Here is a 16505-nt window from a genome sequence, read left to right as displayed (position 1 = left end):
CCTGTGGGAAGATACTGAACAAATGGTCCCTCCAACATCCGTCTTTTCCTTCTTCCAGCTCTCTTCTTTCCTCCCTCCTGTACCTCCTTTTAAGAATTCTTGCCACGAGTGCAAAAAGAGGCACTTAGATTAAGAAACTGATTCTTACCTGATACATCCAAGGATTTGGCTGGGACTCGACACCTTCCACACGAGATGAGATGAGCCAGGGCACATCAGCAGCTCCAAGGGAGTTGCACGCGCTTGCTTGTCCCATCAAATGCAGACATCTTAGTCTTCAGCAAGAGGCACAAACGTATGAACAACATTTACCACAGGGTAAGGATATAAAAATGGATGATCAGAGCAGCTGCCCTGCTGAGAGCTCCTGGCGTAACACCCTCAGATAGCTCCTTGGCTTGCTTTACCACCACGCTGCAAGACATTTCATTTCAGGAGGAAGAAGGGGAATCCGGACAGAAAAAACGTGGCATGAAACCCAGGGTCTGAACGACATTTATTTCCACCCACAGTGAAGCAGGAAAAGGCTGGAATCTATTAAGTAGTCAAAATTGAACAGGATCCAGTTGTCAAACTGAACATTTGATGTTTATGGGAAAAAAAAATTCACCACAATATCACTTCTAGCAGTTATGAAAGCATAGAGGTACATGCATTATCAACACAGCCTCCTGAAGAGCCTGCACTCAGACACCAGGCTGATTAGCAAGTTGTAAGGGATCTATTACATTTAAAGTCAGTCTAACATGACCAAGGAACAGAAGGAAAACTGTTCTCCTTGTCACCTATGGGATGGGGTATGGGCTTTCTAACGAGGAAGATGATGCTCGGCCAAGAGTGTCCAGAATTTGGCAGCTTCACGTGAAACCTGTCAGAGCTGCAAGTCCTCTGAAACCACAGGCAGGAGAACAGACGAGCAAGAGGTTTGATGCATCCATCATCGCCTGACGGCACTTTGATACCTTGATTCTCTCTTCCTGTAAAACGTCATTTCCAGTTCAGAACTGTTTTAGCTAAAGGTAAAGGCTTGGCAAAGAGTCGTACTAGAAATCACAGAATCACAGCATGGCAGGGGTTGGAAGGGCCCTCTGGAGATCACCCCATCCCACCCCTGCTTGAGCAGGCACACCCAGAGCAGGGGCACAGGGCCGCGTCCAGGCGGGGGGTGAATGTCTCCAGGGAAGGGACCCCACAGCCTCTCTGGGCAGCCTGTGCCCCTGCTCTGGCACCCGCACAGGGAAGGGGTTTGTCCTTATGTTCAGGGGGAACTTCCCGTGTTCCAGCTTGTGCCCGTTGCCCCTTGGCCTGGCGTTGGGCACCGCTGAAAAGAGCCCGGCCCCATCCTCCTGACACCCACCCTTCAGATATTTATAAGCATTGATGAGATCCCCCCTCAGCCTTCTCTTCTCCAGGCTGAACAAGCCCAGGTGTCTCAGCCTTTCCTCCCAAGGGAGATGCTCCAGCCCCTGATCCCCTTGGCAGCTCTGCGCTGGCCTTGCTCCAGCAGTTCCCCGTCCTTCTGGAACTGGGGGGCCCAGAACTGGCTGCAGCCCCCCAGATGTGGCCTCACTGGGGCAGAGCAGAGGGGGAGGAGAACCTCCCTCGCCCTGCTGGCCACGCTCCTTTCCATGCCCCCCAGGGCACCGCTGGGCCCCTTGGCCCCAAGGGCCCGGTGCTGGCTCAGGGTCACCTCGCTGCCCCCCAGCACCCCCAGGGCCTCTCAGCAGAGCCGCTCTCCAGCAGGTCCCCCCCAGCCTGTGCTGGTGCGGGGGGTTGTTCCTCCCCAGGGGCAGGACCTGGCACTGGCTCTGGTTGAACTCCATGAGGTTCCCATGGGCCCAGCTCTCCAGCCTGCCCAGGTCAAATCTTGTGGTCTATTTAGGCAGATATGAATTCTGAGGCCTTACCACGGTCCATACCAATTTCTATACCTGTCACCACCTCTGTGCAATGCAGGCAGTGATTTTTACATATTATGAATGCCGTGAGATGACTTAAAGCTGATACACCCTCCGGCATTCACTGTGCAGAATACCCAGCAAGCCCAGTCAAAAACCCAGCCCAAACCCTGTGTTAAATACGCATGATTAATACAGTGTATTAGAGAAAAAGAAATGCAAGCCTGCAGTGCGGTTCGCTTCTTACGCAGATGTTACAAGAAAAAGAACGGAGGCAGCCCAAGAGGTTCATTTCCTAAAAGATAATTCAGGTCCCGGAAAATGTTTCACCGAACGCGGGTTCCTTTTCCAGCCTCTGGCATTCAGCAGCTTGGCACCACCGGGAGGGCTGGATGGAGATGCCGTCATGGAAGGGAGCCCTTGGCATTGCTGCATACCTGCAACGACCCTCTCCTGTCCCCGTTTGCGTCCTTATGGCTGTAAACAACGTTCACCGCCGTACAAAGCATCGCATTAAAAACATGTGCCATATGGAAGAAATCAGAACATTTCCAAGCAGGTCTTTCTTTCTCAAAAGGACTAAAGCAGTCCTCGCAGACATTGTGCGCCGGAGCGTAACTGAAATGTCTGCTCATTGTCCGAACCAGAAGCAAAATGTTAAGCAGCAAGTGTTTTACAAGCCCACGATAAACACTACACAATGATGAAAAGCCTCACAGAGCGTTAGAAGATAGTCCCGCTCCCAACCCTATGCTTCAGGGGCTTTAAGTGCAGTTTGCGGCTTAGTCCTCCCTGCAGGCTGAGCCTTCTACCTGTAAACGGTCTGGTGTCTCTGTTTCCACCACCCGTGAAATGGGGGGGGCCACTGATACACCCAGAGGGAGGTTCCAGTGGGTTCAACATTCATTCATAGTACCCAGAATTGCTGGGTTTGCTCCGTTAATTACAAAAGTAGCTCCACACCAGGATGGGCACTTTTAACATAAATTAGGACTCGAGATTATCAGCTTTTTTTAGGGTACTGAGGAGTTGAGGAACAGTGATATTGCCAAGTTACAGATATGCAACTGAAACATCGAGAGGGAAGATCCTTGTTTTGAGCCGATACAAAGGGAACACACCCAAAGTGAGCATGAGCTCCAGGCGAGAGGACCTGAATGAAATCCCAAGCAATATGCGTGGCTGACAGCCTGAGGCAGTGCCAGGAATGGAACCTGCTCGGAGTAAGGGCAGATCTCCCACCTCAGGTTTCCTTCTCCCCTCTGAAGCCGTCCCATCCCACCCAGCAGAGCAAATTCCCTCCTTCAGACATCACAAGCTCTGTTTCCCCGCTCTGTCCTGACACAACCCAGCCCTCCAAAGCTTGCTCTTTGCTGACAGCTCCTGAACAAATTCTCAACCAGAAAAAACAGAGTCTACAAGCAAATCTTCACCATCCTTTTGAGAGGCCCCCATCACTCACTCTTCTCACTGCTCCTAACCCTGTACTTATTACTATTCACCCCAGCATGAATGATCCAGGATTTAATTAAACTCTTAGGAAACAATAAAAAATTGCCATAATCATGAACTCTGGCTTCTTCGTTTTGGTGTTGAACTACTTTAACCGCCCTGCTGCCAAACCATAAAAGGGTTAAAATCCGCAGGTTTAAAATTAAACCACCTGACAGAAGCCAGGCTGGACTTTTCAACCATTAAGCAAACACTTTTCCACCTCAAACAGGGCACAGCTTCAACCCGGGCTGCTTGTTTCACCTCCAGCGTGCCCCGGCTCGCGCGCAGCCCACCCCGCACGCCGCGTTCCCCTGGACGAGGCGAAATGCTTGCCAGCGACAGCACGGGCTCGCGGGCAAAGCCCAAGCCGGCTCGCTTCCCACCGGGTCCGCAACGGACAGCCCAAGCAGCCCCATCGGGAGCCCTGTGCCGAGCTGCGGGGCGGCAGGGGAGCCGAGCACCGTTTCCTCTGCAAAGCCCGACTATTAAACCTATGGTTAGGCCCATCACAAAATTATTCTTCCGCCTGCCAGGCTGAGGTTTGATATTGCTCGCGCACAGCAAGCAGACGCAAGGGATAACGCTGCCACGGTTTGTCATATTAAAAAGTAAATACAAGCTGATTTCTCTCCCAAACACTCTTCCCAGAGGCAGCCTTCAACACTTGCAAGCAGCTTTCCTCCATTTCCATCTGTGAAGGGCTTAGCAGCGGTTTCAAAGCACTGGCTTTGGAAACACAGAGAGAGATTATGAGGCTTTGGTTAAATTAATTAATTGCCTGAGAAGCCTCCTTACGCCACTCGCCTGAGCACTGCAAAGTGCCGTGTTTATAACCAGCGTTTCAATGATTCCACAGGAGACGTTCGAACTCCTACGAAGAGACACGTTTAAGCTCCAGCTGTTCCAGGCTCACTCATCGGAGCATAAACCTACCCTATGATACAGCACGATCCAGTTCTGTTTTGCAGCTGAAAAGCCTTCCCAAGGAAAACCTTTTTATTTTTTAGGTTAGAATCTCTTTTATTAGTTTTTTTTTCCTTCTGCCTCTTAACGACAGAGCCCCCCACTTTTCACTTCTAGTAAAACACCTGCAAAGAACTAACAAACCGCGTATAAAAAGCAAAAGTTATCCTAGAAGTCCGTGTCTCAGCCTCACGGAGAGAACGGGTCAGTGCAGAACGAAGCACAAGAACCCCATCGGCACAAGTTACCTGCTGCATCTTCCCCCGTGGAGCAACGTTATTTGGAAACCAGTGGCGCTTGGGGTTAAGGCAGGAGGGAACTTAGGAGGCTCTGAGCACTTTTGGCAGTAACAGAAGCTGTATTGTTACATGAAAAGAGAAATCTTGATCAGAGTAAAATATTTATACTCAGGGAGCAAGCGGCTGTTCAAATCGTGACACGTCCAAGCAGTTCTCAGCCTGCTCTCGAAGAGCTGGAGCGGCTCCCAGGACAGAGTGCCAGCCGCCGCGGACGCTCTGCTGGTGTTCACCCCCTCCACGTCCAGCTGGGGGTAGCTGACTTTCCCATTGATGATACTCCACCAGTTTATATTTTCCCTTTTTTAATAATAATAATTAAAAAAGCCTATCTTCAAACCCCACCCCTACAAGAAATGCTACATTAAATTCTGTTCCACAGTATGACAAGGGAGCGGGTAGAGTTACTTTTTACTGCAACTTCTCGGCCAAGTGAATACAAGACAGAAGATCACTATTCCAAGATATTTAATAAGAAGAAATTACAGCTTGAAAGTCCTGCGGGCACATGAAATTTAGCTAACGCACAGCTCTAGAACGGGTCGCTTCTTACAGACAATATTACCTTTTTTTTTTGCTTTAGTCTTGACACGTTGGACTAACACAAACCACAAAACACTGAACCAGATGCGACAGCTGGTGCTAAAAAACCACAAGAATAAAAAGTATGGCACAAAGAATGCTAAACTAAACGACGTGTAATTAGCGTTTACTTTTGGCAATCCTGGCTCCGACTAATTCAGAGTAGAGATTTGTTCCCAGTCAGCACCAGGTTCAGTTAACACACATTTTGTTCAAAGTGTACTTTTAAATTCATGAAATGATTAGTTGTGTAAACAGACCTTCTTTTTACAGTAAAACACCAGTGATTTGGGTATCGGAAACAAACAAGCGATCCCCAGACAATGTTTTATTTCACAGTACATAGTGTATGTGTATATAATCACCATATTCAGCAAGTAGGTAAAGTGCATGCCAGTAACAACTTGGACCGTCCATGAGGAACTCACGGTGCAGAAGTACGCTTTACTCCAACACTAACAAACGAATATGAAGTAATACAAAACAAGGTAGAGTAAGATGTTGAAAACAACATACTCTACGTGATTTACTGTACCTTTCTTTAAAAAGTAGGCTGAATTACTCCAAAACGAGAAAATTTCACATCAGCTCTCAGTAGAATAAACAGTTCAAAGCTTCACTAGTCGAAAATATTGCACCGAAAGGGTTGTATTTGAAAGCAATACAAGAATTTTTTAATATAAAAACACTTAAAAAAAAAAAAACCAAGACAGCTACTTTGAACTAAAATAGCTGGTGAACTGTAGCAATTGATGAGATGCGAGTTCTCTGCCACAGGCAACGGATACATGGGTTACCTGGAATCTCTCCTATATCGTATCAAGAAAGTTAGGAGGGAGAAGGTCTCCACCGTCCTGTCGTCCCGATGGGGCCAACTGTGAACTCGGCAAAACCTCTTGGACAACAGCTGACAGTATTCCCTTTTCTTTTAGAAATACAGGTCTGCTGAAGTCTTGAAATGCTTCACCAGCAGTTAGTGCAAATAAATAAAAGCCACAAGCTAGAGGGACGTGCCACGACTATCAGACGTTACACAGATGCCTACAGCTCCGACCACAGGCATGGGAGCCTACACAAAACCCACGTGACGCTCCACCCAACTCCTGAAGTTCCCATTTAGAGGGTCGGAGACGAATGGCAGGGAAATCCCTGGGAAATGAAGGACAGAGAAGCAAAGGGGCGAGAGGCCCTCCGCTCACGTCCATCAGAGACATGGCAGCCCAGGTCTAACACGGTACTTAGGGACCGCACTAAGCGAATGCTGCGCTCACGGTGCTCTGAGGACGCTGCAGCCCGCGTCAGACTATTACCGAAAACATAAAACCACCGCGTGCAAGTGAGGGATACAAACAGTGAAGCCCAAGAACTGAAGAAATCCAAAAATCACTCCAAAATCAATTCCTTCGCTATGGGTGCAGTTTAACGGGGAAAAATAAAACTCACAAAAACGTGTAGATGATCATCGAAGAGCAGCGGTCCCTTTCCGGAAAGCAGAAGCATGTATTTAACTTTGACACTCACTTTTTATAAGTGACTTAAGGAAGCAAAACATTTATCAAATGGCAAAAAGGAAAAAATCTGCTCAATAAATAGATGTCTCTACCGATACATGCACATTAACTAACCGTCTTTTGATTTCCCAGGACGTGGGAACAGGCAGCTGTGGCCACGAAGTCTTCACCGCTCTTACAAAATTTCTGGGTACATTAAAAGCATGATTGAAACCTATTAAAACTATTTGCTCAGGGAACACAAGGTTTTATCACCATCATTTGCTCACCTCAGCATTAACTTACACTAAAAAAATAGCCTCAATGACTTGCAGTTGGACATCTGGCCCTTAGTTCAGCTATTAACTCTTTTAAAGAAAGACCTTGAAAGAGAATTAATAGGCTGTAATCATCTAAAGTAGTCTCATATGCAGTTCATTTCTCCTTCACTTCTTCATTGCAGTAAAAAATAAAAACCAAACCCCAAACTTTCAAAAGCAGCAACATAAAAAAAAAAAGCACATAAAAGTTGATTCAGATTATATCACATCCCTTCCTATTTACAGATTTTCTGCAGTAAAGAATCCACTATCACTGTTCCACCGCAATTAAAAGTCTTGGCCTTTTTAACCCTAAAACAGCCTTCAAGCATCATCCAAGTCTGGAAACATTTTCAAAACCCTCAGGAGCTTAACAGCAGCAGCATCGTATTCCAGACAATATCGCAAACGCCTCCCATGCAATTAAAGTGTATTAAAGAAAGTCTTGAAAAGCGCAGTTCCCCGATCCTCCTCTTCCTCACGACACCGCCGCCACCGGCTCCTGGGGCGCTACGTCAGCCTCTTTATCCTGCGGTTCTGCTTGTCAATATTCAGCGTCGCACGGTCTACGGAGGTAGTGATGGAATCGAGAGCTTCGTCCTGTCTCTCCAGCTCGGCTTCTGTCTCCAAGGCAAGGCCCTTCAGTTTCTTTAGTATCTGTCAGAAGAAAAGACTCAGAGCTTTCAGCGATTGACCAGCCGGTTCTTGGAGAAACGTAATAGACCCATGGCAATTAGTTATTTTATTGCTTTAAGTGACCAAATAACCTATTGGAGTCTGCCCTGAAGCATGCTGGTGAAAAGACAGAGGTCTTCCTCCTATAAACTGAATTGAGATGAACTAAATAATGAACCCAAGACCAGAAAAATCAAATCTGAACTGTTAGGGTTATATCGGGGCGGGGGGGGGAAGGAGAGAAATTAGAAGTAAAAATCAGTGTAAACATCAGCTTTTTGCTGGCTCTGTTATCATCTCCTTGGTATGTCTGCATCTTAGAGCAGAAGCTTGTCCTGAGATGTTGCGCACGGTGAGAGCCGACGCAGACGGAGAGCACAGCTGGCGCGAAGCCAGCAGGGCATCTCGTGGCTGAAGGCGAGGTTAGGCAGGGACCAGGGCAAAGGACAGAAAACACTGTTTTACTACAATCCACTGAAGAAAAAAGTGTCATTGGACGGAGCAGAAGGGGAAAAAAGTGAGACTTGGGCAAACCGAACAAATAATTTTCAAGGGACTGGAAGGTGGTGTGGTATGAACAGACATCAAGGCGGCCAAGAGGCCCAGGCTGTACCCAAGATGAGAAACAACAGATGCACTGGCTACGGCTCTATTCCGAGCTGCAAGCATTGCATTACGCATCAACCAGTTAACGCTACGCTTTGCGAATTACTGTTCGTACGTGGGACTGTAAGCAAACAACCTGAGCCACTCCAAGATTGCGCGGAGACCTATAGATACTGGCCCAAACAGGGCAGAAGCCTCTAAAGTGGAAGGAGAAACCAGGCTGATACATTCTTTAGGTTAGGAGACATCCCTAACGCTACCATACACTGATTTATGGGGCCTACTCGACTCTCATTTTCATCAGTTCGCACAACCAAGTCCAAAAGCAGAGATCCAAACAACACAAGAAAAATCTGTCTTAATTCCTTACCCTGTAACACTGGCTCCTTTCAGCAGCAGCCCAAGGCACGAGTTAGTATCGTTGCCTTTTCTTCCCTCTTGTGGCTATTCCCTTAATAAGCCTGGCTGCATGAACTGAAAGCACCTGCCTGACAGGGAAGCCTCAGCTGCCTCCCCTCGGATGTATCAGAGGGAGATCTGGAAGCCTACACGACCTGCTCCCTTAGGCACCCATGGATGGGTCTGTGAGGATATCCTCACACTGCCTGCTTAATAAGAGCAGTTTATCCAATCAACTGCAATAAGAGTCTCCATGAAAGCAAATTATCCCAGCACTATCCTACAACATCAACTGCTATAGTGCATCCAGGTAAAGCTGCCCGAACTGCAGCCCTTCTAACAAAATAAATCTGTAATCTGTGGCTTTTGCTAAAATAGGGGAAAAGAATTGTACTCTCTACATGTCTATTTTTTCATAACAACTGGCAAACTCTGCTTGTTTTCCTTTTAGAATATAAACAATCAGCCCCCAGAAAGCTGCTGTGAAACATCAGCAGCCCCTTTACCCACACGTGGGGCTGGATTCCACAGCAGTCCCATCGTCTGCAGCGCTGCGAGTTACTGGTTTGAGAAAAGCAGCAAGGAATATCAGATGTAGCTGGAATGGCAGGGGAATTATACGCAGGCAAAATGCTTTGACTAAAGCTGGACGTCAGCCACAGTAGTGAGATTTATCTCATAAAATATCTCTCAGCTCTTTCCATAAATCACAGGCAGCTAGAAATACAGCTGTGTGAATAACTGGTTTTGCAATTTGGCTGCCAAAGCGAAAATACAAAACAAACCATGGATCAAGCTTAATCTACCTTCTTCTGTTCTTACCAAAACTACAAGCTAAACCCCCTCTGTTTTTATCCCAAATGAAACACTTCAGGTTCTTTCACTGTAACAGGAAAGTGCGGCTGAACTCCCCAAACCGGAGGCGGTAGGCGTGTGTCGGCTACGCACCAAAAAAAAAATGACATGATCGGATCTCTCATGTGTGTGATTCAGGACATGGGTCTGAAATAAGGTCTCACCTCTCCTGAGGAAGTAACTTTACTACTTGGAAATGGGAAGTTCAGAGGCGGCTCTCCCGCAGCCCTTCCTCTGAGCTTCTGCTGCATATATTTTATATATACAGACATACATATAAATACCTAAAGTAGCCAGTGCTACATGAAATGACTCCTACCATTCGTAAAGTCACAGCATAATTAAGATTGAAAAAGACCTCTGAAGGTCTTCTGTTTCACTCCATCCAACTAAGAACAGAGCCAGCTTCAACGCTCAACTGAGAGAAGATCACAGGTTTCAGCCTCCACGCCAATAAACTTAATTCTTTTTACTAGTTTAAGAGAGGAAAGACCTCACTCCTTCAGTATATCCTAAAGGATGCCAGTGAAAGACACGTGCTTCATCATTTGCAGGTGATTTAAAGATGGTCCACACTGACATTCTTTCAGCAAGTTTACTAAAAACTTTTCTCCAAGAGCATCCCAAAATTTGTTTTCCAGCACAGCAGAACAAAAGCAGCAGCTGCCGACACTTTCTAGACCGTGGCCTGGCACACGACGGTCCCTCTGGCCATTCAACGCCTCCACCTTCTGCAGCAGCAAGGCACACGCTTTTAGAGGTTTATCACCACGCGCCCTTAGCAGCGTGGTAAGGCCGGCTCTCTGAGCCCCGTCCTCACCCAGCACGTCTCCATTTGCGAAATCTATTGAGGCGAGCGCGTAAGGTAAACGTGGTGACGTGCAGCGCAAGCCTCCCAGAGAGCTACGCAGCACAGCAGGGGCGGGCACGAGAGGATGCAGAAAGGAAGCAGGGACACTCCTCCCTCCCCACCTCTCCAAGGGGCACCCAATTTACTTGTAAATCAAAATCGTGCCCAAAAATGGCCCAGGTTTGCGATGAAAAACGGTTTATTTTCAGTTTCCAACCAGAATACTTTTGATAGGCTTTGCATTCATTAGAGCATACTTAATATTTAAAATACAGAAAGCGACACAACTGTTGAGAACAGAAAAGCTTTTAAAATACGAAAGCAGTAAAAATGGAAACTCATCCGGCTACAGGGCTCTGCTCAGTTCACCTGCCAATTAGGCTCTGCCTTGAAACGCAGCAAGCAGTGACGATGTGGTTCCTCACACATAAAAATAAGAGGCAAGCGGCTCACTTTCATCTGTTCTCTTTGCCTAAGAGAGTCTGGTAATAAATCCCTTAACCCTTTGTCTATCAGCATCTTCAACCGTTCAAGCCGAGTGCTGCTGCTCGATCCAATGGGACCTGAAATCATTAAGATGCTTTTCCAGCACAGCCCACAGAGCTCGCTGGAAAGAGTTACTGGTAGCTGAAGTCTGGCCAAAGCTGGTCACTATTTTTGCAAAGCAAAATGATGGCAAGATGTCTAGTTATCACTGCTCCAGTTCTGTCAGCTGCTCAGAGCAGCAGTGCCTTCTGTGCCAGCACGTAATTTGGATGGTGAACCAAGACATGAAACTCTATCCGTTACACAAAGCCAAACAGCAGGTACTGGCCCATCAAAGACGCGTTTTAAAGGCGCATTTCCTCAGGCCAATGCGGTCAATCTCACATTGAGACAGCCTCAGATTTATGCCACATATAATTTGGAAAGTCTGATTTGTCCTCGTGGCTCTGCCACAGATTTTCTGTGCAACTTCAGGCAAGTTACCTAATATTCCCACGCACAGAGTTCCTGCTGTTAAAAAACAAGGAAGGAAATTTGTTCTCCAAATCCGCCCTGTGTCAAGCGTTCAACTACAGCAGACTTCAGTCTTGCTGGGAGAAGAGGAATCCGTTCAAGATCTGTACCCCAAGCTCTTGTAGAGATTTGTTTAGTTCTTGTACAGACTGCGCAGCGCAGTTTAGGTCACGATTCATCTGCTCTATTTTATGTACCTGCGTAAGGAGGAGTCCAAGCACTGTCCACTCCTCTCTGCTTTGTCTCACGTGAGAGCCGAGCATCCAGCTTAGCTGGAGACAGTCACAACAGACACAAATGGAATGACGAGAGCCCACGGACCTGCTCTAAGCCCTAGTACTTTATCATTTTGCCACACCACCTGAAGATCTGAACGCTGAGCGTCAGGCACCGTACAGACGGTGTAACCTAAAGATCTTATAGTTTGGGTCCTGAGATGCCATCATAGTAATGCAATTTAGCTAAAGCTTGTGAAAGATAATCGACCATCTCGATACACTGAGTATCCAGCACTAAAAATAAGATACAGAAAGTGTCGCTGTGCAGGAAGTATTGCCAGCTGTAGCTTGAACTCCCTGAAATCCTCCCTGAGATCTGCTCCGTTATCCCTGCGCACTGAGCTCTGAGTGCTAAAGCAGAGCATGCACGACCAGAAATGGCTCCTGAACGTGGCTTCCCCAGCCAGATTCACCTGTTATTAGGAGACAAAGAACCGTCATTCGCAGGACTCTGAACTAGGGCGCGCACAGAGGCTTTGACAGTGATAACTTATCGTGAGTTCATATAGTGCTTCGCCTCTGCGCTGAACGTCTTGCAGGTGAGGAAGAAGAGGGGACAACACCAAAAATATTCCAATTCATAGTCCCATTATAAACTCAAACCCACAATAGGGATTAAATAGGGATTAAGCTGAGTGATTTTGCATCAAAAATATTAAGAGGCCTGTCTACATCCTCTCCTGCTGTGCCTGGAAATGGGCAGGGAGACAGTAGAGAGCAGAAACACCTTAAACCACTGCAACACGATTAGAGGACATTTGTCAACGCCTCGTGAGACAAAAATCTATGGATTTGTGTTGCTTTAACATGCTCCCTGTTTGGGATTGTCGCTATCAGCGCTTGCCCATAGCTTTGCAAAGCACAGACATTCTTTCTGCTTGATCCAGAGTTGTGTTTGGCGTACAAACACCCAAGCTCTACACCAGCCACTAGCAAAAGCGCTTCTGCTTGCTCGAGGAGATCAGGCTGCCTCTTGTGGCACAAGGCTTCTGAGCACAGAACAGACTGGAACGGGCAAGTTTGACAGGACAGCAGGTCCTTCGTGTCTGAGGCACACAAAAGCAGACAAATTCTAAAGCATCTGCATTTTTGAGCCAGTGGCTATTCAGACAGTACGGAAGGGTCACCGTTCACTATCTTATTTGTAGTGGCTGATTTGTCCCATTATTTCTTCTTGGACTGATGTTATTTACTTTCTCAGGGAGTACTAAGCACTCATGGTGCCACTAACATGATAAAAAATACCCAAGCACCTCCACAGGCTTAACTACCACCTTTTATTTTTGTACCATTAAATACTAAAGTTACACTCCAGCAAACACAAAGCATTAGTTGTGAGGACCTCAGCTCCCTCCCCTTATTGTGCCTTCCAAAAGATAAATCCGGGGCACGGTCATTACACATGTCTGTTAATATCTGTTTTCTGTTCATCGCTATAGGCCATGGAACAAGGCCATCCCATGAGCAAACTTGGTATTTAGCACTTGGAATGGACGGTCCCTCAACAAAACGCTTTTTCTCTGACCTAAAGGTTGTGATTTCCTGAGACGAGGGCATGATAAAAGGGTAAATGAACACTGAAGAGACTCTGAAAGTAGTAAAGGACTGAAACGGAGCCACCAAGACTCGAGAAGACATCGAGGAAGAAAACATCACAGAGATATACACCAGGATGTGTTTTTTTTCCCAGATGTTACAGAATTAACTTCTTTAATACTACCTCTGTCCTCACGGCATACGCAATCTGCAGACGGGAAATATCAGGGCAACATGTCTTTGGCTGGAACGGTTTTGGAAATTAGAAAGCACTGGTTTGGCAAAAGAAATTCCAATTCAGTGAATTCTCCCCCCTCGACCACAGCCCTTAAGGTAATGTTATCATATCCCCTCCCACAGCTGGGGCCACTATGTCAGCCACAGCGAGCAGAGCTCAGCCAGAGGAACTTCGTAGGCTTTTCTCCATCACGATAGCACAGCTAAGGAACACAGCTCACATTGCCACAAGCTCTTGCGTTATTTAATATAAACGTCCCTTCATGAAGTCCTGGGGAGGTCCTTTGCTCAGGCACCCAATCACAACTGCAGACGCTCAGGGTTTCCAGCTCTAATGGAAGGAATTTGGTATCATTCAACAATTCCTGTTGCAAAACATCTATTGTTATCACTGCAAGTAACTTGCTTTTGAGGAGAGAGGAAAAGCAACAACTATTTGTTCACCACAAATTCCTCTTACTTCTCCGACTTCAAAAGTTCTGCTGGACTTACCCACACCACAAGTAAGGAGGGGGCCAGAGCCCAGCTCTTCTGGGCTTCGTGATCTTGTTTTTTAAAAAAAACAAGTGCTTGCATTACAGAATAAAAGATCATAATCCTCAAGAGAGGAAAATGCTCAGAAAAATGCTGCAGTTCTCAACGTAAGAACCTCAAACACCTTTAATTCATTCATGGAAGTCTGATGCCATGAGTATTGTTGTCTTTAGTGCACGTTAATGCTTTACACTTGTAACTGTTTTCCCCCTTTACCCTCTAAATGCTTTGCAAATGTGATTAACCATCACCCTGCTCACTCCCAAAGCGGATGCCGAACGGAAGCGGTGCAAAGAAGCTCTCTGGGAGCAACTGCATCAGTGACAGACGAGCCCTTGCTGCAGGCTAAAACACGGACTATGCCTGCTGCCCGTTGAGGAGACACCTCTGGAGAAAAAAGGAGAAGGCAGCAGGCTCCACCTCAGTGAGGAGCACCCTACAACCTAGCTCACAACTGACTGCTTAAGGTCACGCAGCTGGAAATGAGACAAAGCTCCTGGTTCCCTGCCCTGCTTTCTATTTATGGACTTAACCCACTTCTCAATTATAAAATGACTGAATATGGCAAATATAACCTTAGATAAAGGCTTGACATACCTTGGATAAGCATTAGACGTCCTGCTCAGATGTAGCTGCAAGATTTTCACCTCGGTGCTTCCAGGGGTTCAATACTTGCAAGGCTTTGTATGGCGTTTACCGCAATGCTGCCCTTGAGCCCCGTCAGAATAAATCCCCAACCTCCAAACCTTTTAAATCTGCTTTTACCGGTAGGAACTGCCCCCTTCAAACATGCCTTCCTTCACTTCCACACCTTCACACTTCCCCTCTAAACCTCACCACGTTCTCTCCTAACAGAACCGAAAGATCCTGAGCTATTTCACTCTGTTTTACACTTCAGAGCAATGAGAAAAAGCAGTGCTTGGACAACTCTCGGAGCAGCTGGAGAGAGACACCAGTCTATGCAAGACAAGAGGCTTCATTCCCAATTCGCAAGACGCGTTGGAAGATGCCGAACTCCCCGCCCTGTGTTTCCTCCGCTTCTCCAGTCACAGCCAACAAAGGTTGGTGTTCAGCTGTCAAGAACTGGCCCTGGGGAAGCAGTTCTCAAGAGACCCTTTTTTGAAAGGCGTAGCAAAACGCGCCTTCAATCGTCGTCCACGACCAACAAACCTTCATACCGTATTTAGCTTTTTTTGGCCTGGCTACAAATCAGGATTGCAGTGCTGAAAAGCGACATTTAAGGAACAACTCGCCCTTCTGAATACATAAAAGCTGTACAAAGTGTACACGTGCATGAATGAGAGATTGCTGCTACTTGTACAACTACAACTGAGAAGTCTCCCCTAAAATCTTCCAAAGAGTCAACACCACTTCAGAAAATGCCTTTTTTTTTTTTTTAATAAAATGATATTTCATGAAGATAAGCTCTTTAAAAGATGAGAAAAGGGAGAACGATTCAATGGTGGACAGTCCATTCTGTTTTTGAAAAAGCTCAAATAAGATATTTCAGTCAAAAGATCTTGACTATATTTTGGTTACAGAAGCAATTTTTAGTCTAAAACTGTGTATTTACCTGGTGATTCTTAGTAAAGGAGAAGGAAGAGGAATTTTATCGGAATTGTGGCATGTACCTTAAAATTATTAATGACTGGAAGGATGATTAAAGAGGCCTGACTCTCGGCGAACAGGTGCTGAGCAATTATTGGGAAAAAAATCAGGCCAATTCATGGCATTCAGGCCCCCTCCCCACTCACCCCCACCCACCAGCTCACCCCAGCCCATTAACTGGCTTAAAAATTCTGGCTTGATGTGGTATAAATAAATACGAGAATTATCTTCTGAGTTCTAGTTAATCTTGAAAGTGTTTTCTTTTAAATAACACCAGCGATCTAACACTGCTTCTAGTTCACCATCCAGCACAGAGAATTTCAGCAATTTCTGAAATTAACCTTCTGCAAAGGTTAAACTCTCACCCCACTGTCTTTCGGTTAATTTTAATACATAGAATGTTTGGGTTTTTTTTCTTGCAATAAGTTGTCATTTTTAGCCCCTCAAGTCACTACTAAGAGCTGGTGACTCTCAAACGCACTCCAGCTAACTGAGGCTGCTGAATGCTAATTCTCAACTGTAAAATAAAAGAACGGGGCTAGAAAGCTGCAGGTTTGGCTAAGAGGCAGTAGAATTAGCAGAAAATTCACATGACGCTTTCACCAGCCTACAGATGGAATACTAAAGATAATAAGATACTAGAGGGGAATAAAAAAATATATCAAGAATGAAGTTTAATCTTCAACCACATTTTCTGGTGTGGCTGTGATCATCACCAGTAAACCTATTTTAATGGAAAACCCACTAAAACCATACTCCGTTGCCCTTCCAGTTAGTTCACGGTTTCAGATCAACCAAATACTACAAGGAGGGATTAGGAATTCTTCACTAGAAGGTCTGAACATCAGCTGTGAGAGAAATTCCTTAAAAAGCCATTTAGAGGAA

General features: G+C 46.2%; 1 protein-coding gene across 7 annotated transcripts in view; it reads right to left on the bottom strand.

The window, feature by feature from the left end:
• Positions 1-479: 479 nt before the first annotated feature.
• The window catches only part of SNAP47 (synaptosome associated protein 47), a 36959-nt gene continuing 20933 nt past the window's right edge, over positions 480-16505 (bottom strand). For 4 of the 7 annotated variants that reach the window (XM_075082142.1, XM_075082143.1, XM_075082144.1 and 1 more), the window contains exon 5: positions 5103-7700. In XM_075082142.1, coding sequence (XP_074938243.1) covers positions 7554-7700 — 147 coding nt within the window. In that variant the 3' untranslated portion in view covers positions 5103-7553. Of the gene's footprint in view, positions 978-5102; positions 7701-12963; positions 13810-16505 lie in introns of those variants that run through there. The other 3 variants (XM_075082148.1, XM_075082141.1, XM_075082146.1) reach the window with 2 other exon arrangements.

This window comes from Phalacrocorax aristotelis, chromosome 2 (assembly GCF_949628215.1).
Source record: "Phalacrocorax aristotelis chromosome 2, bGulAri2.1, whole genome shotgun sequence".
Classification (NCBI taxonomy): Eukaryota; Metazoa; Chordata; class Aves; order Suliformes; family Phalacrocoracidae; genus Phalacrocorax; species Phalacrocorax aristotelis.
Note: the sequence above shows the minus strand (reverse complement) of the source record. Positions and strands in the feature narration are given on the sequence as shown.